At 32.1% G+C, this 8,933-nt stretch overlaps 1 protein-coding gene across 1 annotated transcript; it reads left to right on the top strand.

Moving 5' to 3' along the window:
- LOC105640320 (uncharacterized) lies at positions 1-1,909 on the top strand. The gene is made up of 3 exons (XM_012224603.4): positions 1-499; positions 611-740; positions 854-1,909. Exons 1-3 carry the CDS (start codon positions 367-369, stop codon positions 1,653-1,655), a joined length of 1,065 nt encoding a protein of 354 aa, XP_012079993.3. The 5' UTR covers positions 1-366; the 3' UTR covers positions 1,656-1,909.
- Positions 1,910-8,933: the final 7,024 nt, after the last annotated feature.

Genomic DNA, 8,933 nt, shown 5'->3' with positions numbered 1-8,933 from the left:
GTACCGGATTTGCGTAAAAACCACTTGATTGCTTCACCTTCCTCAGCTCTCTCTCTCTCTCTCTCCATAACTTGATTTCTAAGTATGATTTAGTCCTCTTCTCTTTAAATCATCGTAAAAACGTTTCTTGATTTCTCCTCTCATTCGATATAGGAAAATAAATAATATATTTTTATACCCACTTCTTATACTTTCTATATACAGGCACAAATATATATATAATTTTTTGTTTATATATATATATATGTCCAAATTGTGCAGTGACCTTCCTTCTCAGTGGAAGCTTCAAGTTTTCATTTGGCAAGCTTGCATTGTTCCCTCTGTAACATTGTATAGTCTTTAAGGCTAAAAAAGAAAGAAAAAAAAATGGGAAGGCATTCTTGCTGCTTGAAGCAAAAATTAAGGAAAGGTTTATGGTCACCTGAAGAAGATGAGAAGCTCTACAATTACATTACCAGATTTGGTGTTGGTTGCTGGAGTTCTGTTCCTAAGCTAGCTGGTAAATATATGTATATTATTATTTTCATTTAATATCTCTAGGTGTTTCAATTAATCTTGGTTCTTGAAAATCATAATTTTCATTAAGTTTACTGTTTGATTATTCTTGCAGGTTTGCAAAGGTGTGGAAAGAGTTGCAGATTAAGATGGATTAATTACTTGAGACCTGACCTTAAGAGAGGAATGTTTTCACAGCAAGAAGAAGATCTTATAATCAGGCTTCATGAAGTTCTGGGTAACAGGTATTTATATAAATAAATATTAGTAATGGATTAATTTTTGTGGTAAAAGAAATGGAGAGATGGTATTAATTAATAAATAAAAAAAAACAAATCTTGATGGTTTGAAATTGCAGGTGGGCTCAAATTGCAGCACAGTTACCAGGAAGAACGGATAATGAGATAAAGAATTTCTGGAATTCTTGCTTGAAGAAGAAGCTTTTGAAGCAAGGAATAGACCCATCAACTCACAAGCCATTAAGTGAAGTAGTAGTACAAGAAGTGAAAGAAGAAAAGAATTGTATAGATAAAGCATCTCTGCAAATACCAGTACACTCAAGCTTCGCAACCCAGGAACCGACATTTCTTATCAACGAAACTGCCACTTACTATAGCAGTAATGATAACGGATTAACAGAAACTTGCTCTTCAAGAGAGCAATTCAATATCAACAAACAAGCCTATGATCCTTTATCCTACTTCGACTTCCCGGCAAATGGGTATAACTCAGGTCTCAATCAAAATCAATTTGAAACAAGTACGAACTTTGCATTTACTTCAATGCCAAGTCTAACAAGTTTCGATCATGGAAGCATGGGCGCGACAGATTTTTCTGATAATTCAGTTTCAGGACTGAGTTGTATGTTTTTGAGCGAGGCTAAAGAGAACTCTAGCAACAGCTCAAATATATGCAATTACACAGCAGGATACAATCAGATGAATAGTAATGCAGGTTTCTCATGGGATGCTGATAACAAAATCGAGTCATCGACTTTTCAGTTTCCGGTGAATGGAAACAAGACGGAAGAATTAAAACTGAGTCCATGGCAAGAAGGGTCAATTCATACTCAGAATTCAGTAGATTTCAGTAGCTATCCATTAACGTCGCTATCAGAAGATCTAACAGGAGCAAATTTTGGTGCTTTCCACCAGATATGAACTGTAAATTCATTCTTTTTTTACCTCTCTTTACATTTCTTTAAACACATACACGAGATGTTGATAGTACAGGAGTGTGGGAATTTTTTCTTTAAAAAATCCTTCCTTTTTCTTTTGTTAACACTAAGCTGATATTTTCTTTGGATTTAATATGTGTTTCTTCTCGTTCTTTTTCTTTTTCTTTTTCTTGGTGTATTAATTTGTTTCCACCTGAACAGTTGAAATAATGTAATTAAAAATTTCTAGAGTGAAAACTAATCTTGTGGTCTTAATTCTTTCTCTGGTTGTATAACTAATTATCATGATTATGTGTAGTTACAAGGATGTTTTCATGGCTGTCCTTTTCCAAGACAATTGATTTTTATTGGATCAAAAACTTATTACACAGTGAAAAAGAAAAAAAAACCCGCACTTTAATTATTAGTTTACAAACATTAAACAATAAAATTAATTAATTGAAAGTGAATAATGTACGAGAGGTGGGATAGGGTTTTGATTGTGAAATTTGGAAGAGGTGGCAGAATTTTAATTAACAAGAGTATCTGGGCCAATACTGATATCGAAGATGCTGATATCTTAGCATATGATCATACAGCTGCTACTTGAGTCCCCACCATGCATTTGCGAGTCCCTCCAAAAGGCTAAAATTGGCTGGCTGTACTGTCCTCTCAATTATTGGAGAGAGGCAGAGAAAGAGAAATATTAGAAGAGGCAAACACACAAGGGTCAACTCTATAGCAAGAAACTACCAATATGTTCAATCATCTTTAGTTCCTTCTAGTGACTTTCTTCACTTATTGTGATCACAAAATGGCCTTCCTTGTCCTAAACGCAGAGCTCGACATTGCCCTTGTTCGAATAATTATGTAAATGGCCTTATTATATTATCTCAATGCTCGGACCCATGGTATTAGGTAAATTTTGCTTGAGAATGCAGTTCAATTCCGTTCATTCTACTATTGGTATTAATTATGAATGAAGTTCCAACTAGTTATTAGCTTGATTTCTGATTAGGGTTGGTTAGTTTAAACTTCAAAACGCATTCAGTATATATAATAATGTAGCAGAACAATTTCTGACTGTAAATTTTGCATGTGCAAAAGATACCTAAAAGGAAAGGGAACAAGAGATTCCTCATCATCAGAACCAAATATCACAATCATCATCATTTTGTTTACATCACGAGAAAGAGAAAGGAAGGGGTTGGTACTCGGTACAGAGATAGATAGATAGATAGATAGTGCCTAGTGCGGTGTGTAAATTAATTGACAAATTTGAAAGGAAAAAAAAAAAAAAAAAAAAAAAAAAAAAGGAAAAAGCTGCTCCAAACTATCGTACCTAAGACAGCGGAAACAAAAGTCTGCGCCACCATTAAATTTGGAGTAACATGGTCTATACCAAGTAGTTTATATAGATTGATCAGTAAATTTACTCTATGTTTAGACCTGTCTAATATTTTATGTAGCTCCTACTAAAATTGATCAGTGTATGTTCTTCTAACGTTATTATCAGCTGGGCATAGCTTCACTGATTATCCTTTATACCAAACAAAAACGGCTTCAGATATGATATGTAGTCTAATAGTAAGTGGTGAGACCCAGATTTTATCCCTCCCTACTTCTTATAGCACAATATCACAGTACAATATAATAATTTCCTAAGGTTAAAATGAGACGACAAAAATCTCTTTTCTTTTAATCAGATATTTTAAGTTCGAGCATTGAGTATAGAGTATTTTTTTAAAAGAATAAGATGAGGAGACATAATAATAGCAGTAGTACTGTTGATAGATGAAATAAACGGAGGTATGGATATAATAGGCATTAACCCTATTAGTATTACATCAAAGTTGTGGAAATTCAAGCTTTAACGGACACCGTAAATTTAGGTTCCAATGGGATAATAAAGATTAACATGGCAAGCTATCATACTTATCATTTGTCTAATCTCATCTAACACTTTCTCTTGTTCCCTAAGTACTGATTGTTATAACATGAGGGAGATAAGCAAGTCAAACAAAGCTCATTATTAAAGAGCAAAAAGGTCAAAAAAAAAAAAAAAAAAAAGTAAAAGCAAAATTAAATAAAACATAATTAAAATGCTTTCTATATATTATTACTTCTGTTGACCATGGAAATGCGAAAATACAATAAAGGGAAAGAAAAACGGTATTTTAAATATAATTTTATATAAAAAAAATAATATCTCTACACGAATGGAACATAAAAATGCATTGATGGGAAGAACAAAATTGAAATAAAAAGCTTTTAAGGGTGCTTCTACTTTAATACTTGTACCACTATACAAGTATGCCGACAAAGCTGTAACTTTCTAATTAAAGGAAACAGAAGTGAAAGAAAGAAAAAGAAAAGGAGTGAAGTACTAAGACATGTACCAGATTTTTGTTGGTCAGAAAATTGGAAAGCCTGACATTTTTGGTCAAAAAACGAGGTCCGACAAATGCAATTGGTATGCTTTATATATTTACATGTCTAATGATAGCTAATTTAGAAATTTGGTTCCATGGTAAAAAACCATTACTACACCGACAAGACTTCCATTATTGTATCTATAATATAAAAGAAATGTCTCAAGTCAATACCACAAAGAATCTACTTTTACTTGTATGTTTCAGTTTCACCTGGTAAACAACAGTTCCGATAAAGAGAAATTTACATGGTTGACTTGAGATTAATTGATTTCATTCAGATTTGAGATCCGATTTATTGATTATGCCACTAGTAAATATCTCTGTTTCTGTCTCAGAAAAGATGTATAGCTCGTGAAACATTAATTAAGTTTATGTGTTTTGATGAATAAAACCTTGGTGGTAATCAATAAGCACGAGTTGAGTAGCATAAACAACAAAAAAAGAGTTGGAAATCGAAAGTCCAAATCATTATTACTTCAGGCTTTGTTCATAATTAGCCCCACTCGTAATGCCATATTATTATTACTTATGGTGACATTTCTTAAGCTCAGAAAAAGGAATTTTACAAGTTAGAATCATTTTCCTTGCTCCTTATTTGCTTATTGATTTTACTCGTTTTACGTAATAATAAATATTATTTCGACATTAATCTGCAGAAAACTTATATATATTTCTAAAAAGATTGCTTTCAACAGAATTAAAGTGTTAAAAGGAAAACAATTTCAAGAATTGGACACTTTTTAGTGTCGTGTTAATCTGATTGTTTCCAGTGACGTAAAAATGAAAAAACTTGCAAATCTTGAAAAAACATTTCTAAACATCTCATTCCTACTGATAATAATGATTCTATTTTTTTAAAGTTATGGAGCTAATCGCCCAATAATCAAATATCTGAAGTCAAAAAGCCTATGTATATAAAAATATGAGGCCCTGCAAATGATGATTGAGACTTAACAGTACAGAACTGAACTTCTTGTTAGGCTTAACAGTAATAATAATGACCTTAAACAAGAAATGGCAAAGAACCCTAATGAATTTCTTTCGTAAGTTTAAAGTTTCTTGTAGCTTCTGATCAAAGATAAGCTACCTAATGATTTTTATTTTTATTTTTCTTTTTCTTTTTCTTGAAAATAAAAAAAGAGAAGAGAAGAAAAACGTGTTTCCATGACTCTAGTTATTGCCCTCTTTTTTAAATTGAGCAATGAAACTTCTAATTACATAATTAATGATTGTTTCTTCTAGCTAATTATAGAAGTAATATGAGAGATCGCTTTCTGATTTCATTTTCTATGGCTATGTAGGTTAAGGACTCTTGGGTTTAAGGAAGTTATGTTCTTTCTTTCCAATGATGATGGTGCCATTTTCTATTGATTTTTAATTAGTTGACACTCATTAGAAGAAAATACATAAAAATGGACAAGTTGATTGATTTTTTTTTTTTTTTTTTATTTTGATTAAGAAAATAAAATTTGTTATATCTTGATACTATAGACAGCACTTTAAGCTAGCTCTCAATATTGGCTGCTACTTATCCAAGATTCAATATTTGGTAGTTGGTGTTTGATGGCTCATTGATTTAAAGAAATTTCAAAATTTTGTTTACTTGAGCCTCGTATGATGTTCAATATTTAATCATCATAAAATAATTGTAAAATATGTATGTAATTATCAAGCTAATTACTCCATTAATTCAACATTAAGAATTAAATTAATTTAACTTAATAATGAAGCCAGTAGAGTATATTTGATTTTTTAACAACTAAGTCCTTCAATTTTAATTTAACTACTTTAACAATTAAATATTCTGTATATTTATTTTTGTTCACAATTCACGACATAAAAAATAATATCTCAATATTATTTTTTTTTCTTTAAATTATTTTATGTTAAATATAAAAATGTTCGAAATTGTTTTTAGATACTCCAGTCCAAAGTCCAGACTAGGCTATATTATTCATGGGCTTTTCACTTTTAGCTTGGGATTTGGGCTTGTAACGTTTAGCCCGAAACTGTCAAATATCTTGTGCTCGCTTTAAATGGAGGGCCTAAGACTCAAGGGTTTGAGCCCAGAAAACGATGGCGCAGCAGTCTGGTATTTGCGCTTTCTTAATAGGGGTTTTCCATTGCTTTGTTGACCGACCTTTCGAACAACATAAATAAACGACAAGTTGTTCGAAATTGAATAGATTAGATCCAATGGGCCATTTTCGGTTTGGGATCCTTTGATTTGCTGAAGCGACTCTTTGGTAGACAAAATGAGAGGGAAATTTTCTGTCATCTATGTGATCTTTGAACGATAGAAAGACTTTTCCATTCACTAACAAAGTCATGGTATCATCATCAACAGGGTTGGTTAAAATGGAAAGAACTTAGGTCTTTTGAGAAAGAGATCAATCGTTTGATTCTTTTGAAAGGATAAAATCTCTATTGAAAATATTTTCTTCTATAGATCTAATTTTGAACTGAGTAAAATTAGACCTAATTCAATAGACTAGTAATATACGGATATAAGTTTTAAGTTTGTATCTTTTTTGTTTTGTAATTGTGATTGTGAATATATATATATATATATATATATATATATATATATATATATATATGTAATTTGAATTTCCAAAATTAGGGAGACAAAGGGTTAAAAAAAATTAAATAGCAAATTTAGAAAATCTTTTTGGGATAGGAGCCTGGCCTTCCTTCCCTCTCTCAGTCACTGATTGGTCCTAAACTTGCATTCGATAAGCTTAAAATCTCTAAAGTCACCTTCAGAAAAGTTCTCTTAAATCTTAATATGACGACAAATTCTTCACTTTACAAAAGATAATTAGAATCAGAATACAAACTAAAGAAAAATTTTACCAAAATAGGTAGAAAAATAGTCCAATGTAGGAGACATAACATTAAATGTTATACACCTTTCGTACATATGGGCATTTAATGAAATTCAGTGACATGCGAAAATTAAAGAATACAATATGAATTGATAGAACCCAAGTGTCCTTACCATAAAAATCCACAGGAAGAAGCTTCAAGAGACTACAAATTTCTGAAAAGGCCAAAAGGGAATTCTCATAAGTGGATGAGAGAAGGCCACGTTTGCCTGTCCTTTCTTTTTCTTTATGACAACTAAAGAAGAAACAAAACCATCAGTGGCCTGTGGGTCTCAAAATCAAACAGTTTTTGCACATAACAATAACATTTCAGCCACTTGGTACATGTAAGTACAGAACTGGCTACCTTACAAATGCTGGATTTCTTAGGAAGGCAACTTACTGTGATGTGGGGTTTGAAGAATTTTACTACTTCAACACTAATATCCATGCAAATTTTATTTTTACCTGTGGAGTAGCTTACATTTTCCTCCTGTCTGTATACAGTTGTTGAAGATGACGTGACTGAGCTTCTGATAAGCAATAATCAGATAAAAGGAAACTGTAAGGAAAGTAGAGGTAAATTATTTCGCTTATAAGCTTATCGCTGAATGTGACATTTAGCAAACAAATAAGCTAAAAAACACACACGACTAAACGACAGTAATAATTATAAACGACCTCTACTGCCTCCTTGTATACATGGAAAGCCAAGATCTCTTCTGTCTACTTCAGAAAATGAAGAAAAAGTTCTATAGTTATTGAACTTTTACACCAAGTGCAGAGAGAGATAAGGAGAGACTACCTATCGGATTTGAAGAGTTGATACAAACTATAGCCACAAAAATGTCTGATGTTGACATGCGTAAAAATGATCAAGAACAGACATGGAACTAGTGATTTTGGTTTGTATATTTCATAACTGTACTATGAATGCTTTAAGGGGACCAACTTTGAGCTACCATACATAGAAAATAGACTGGTTAGAAACCATTTCTTGAACATTGGTAATACTATCTCAACATTCTCACCTGTCAACCATAAGCACATGCTGATGATCCCAAATTAGCAGCAGACAGCCAATTCCACAGAATTCAGGTACAATCGAGATGCGAAGATTACTAGCACTTCTTTGATGCAACCCAAATGAATTCTGTACTCTTAATATCACGTCTTTGGCTATTCAGATGCCAGATTTTCCTCCACCTGCAAAAGCACTGACTACATTTTCAATTTTCTTATAACCTCATAGCGATAACTTTTATCATATTTCATACAAGGAAAGTAAAATCTTATGCTTTGAAGCGTGAAATATTAGTGAATCAGTGAATTCTATGGGAAAATACACGGCAAGTTAAGGCCGGCATTGCCCATCAAATTATGAAATACTATGTATAATGTATTGTCAATACTAAAGTAGTGAAAAATTAGAAGCTAACTATAACTTACATCTATTCTCAAAAAAAAAAAAAAAAAAAAAAAAAAAAAACTTCTAACTTACATCTCCAAAGACTACAATTTGATTATTTTAGTACAAAACGAAGGAATACTGCAAAATAATCTTACTGAATGCACTAGATCAACAATTAAAACAAAAATAAAGATGACATCTTAGAAGAGTGAAAACAAAATTTATTTTCCTCGCACATAAAAATCATATCAGGGAAAAAAATATATTGGCCTCAACCCTTTAACGACCAGACACAGAAGTAACAAGCTTGTAGCTTACAGTGATCTTGCAGAGACCAATGCCATTGATCGAGTCACCAGGGCATTCAAACCATTCTGCAAATGACAGAATTATAAAGTTCTTAGTGAAACTTGTAGACGAACATTTACTCGCCTCAAGTAAATGGAGTTGGAAGATGCAACAATAAGCAAAATAATTGCAGGGCTGTATTCAGTGAGGCTGTTTGTTGAAAAGATAATATATATAGAGAGAGAGAGAGAGAGAGTGAGAGGGGAAAATGATTGTGCAAA

Source organism: Jatropha curcas, chromosome 10, assembly GCF_041381405.1.
Source record: "Jatropha curcas cultivar XTBG-Jc1 chromosome 10, XTBG_Jcur_1.0, whole genome shotgun sequence".
NCBI lineage: Eukaryota > Viridiplantae > Streptophyta > Magnoliopsida > Malpighiales > Euphorbiaceae > Jatropha > Jatropha curcas.
The sequence above is the reverse complement of the archived record's forward strand: the minus strand, read 5'-3'. Positions and strand labels throughout refer to the sequence as shown.

Bases quoted from the DNA above. Each gene is read 5' to 3' on its own strand.
- LOC105640320 (XM_012224603.4), top strand. From the start codon at position 367: ATGGGAAGGCATTCTTGCTGCTTGAAGCAAAAATTAAGGAAAGGTTTA. The intron at 500-610 runs GTAAATATATGT...TTATTCTTGCAG, and splicing joins TTCTGTTCCTAAGCTAGCTG to GTTTGCAAAGGTGTGGAAAG. The intron at 741-853 runs GTATTTATATAA...TTGAAATTGCAG, and splicing joins CATGAAGTTCTGGGTAACAG to GTGGGCTCAAATTGCAGCAC.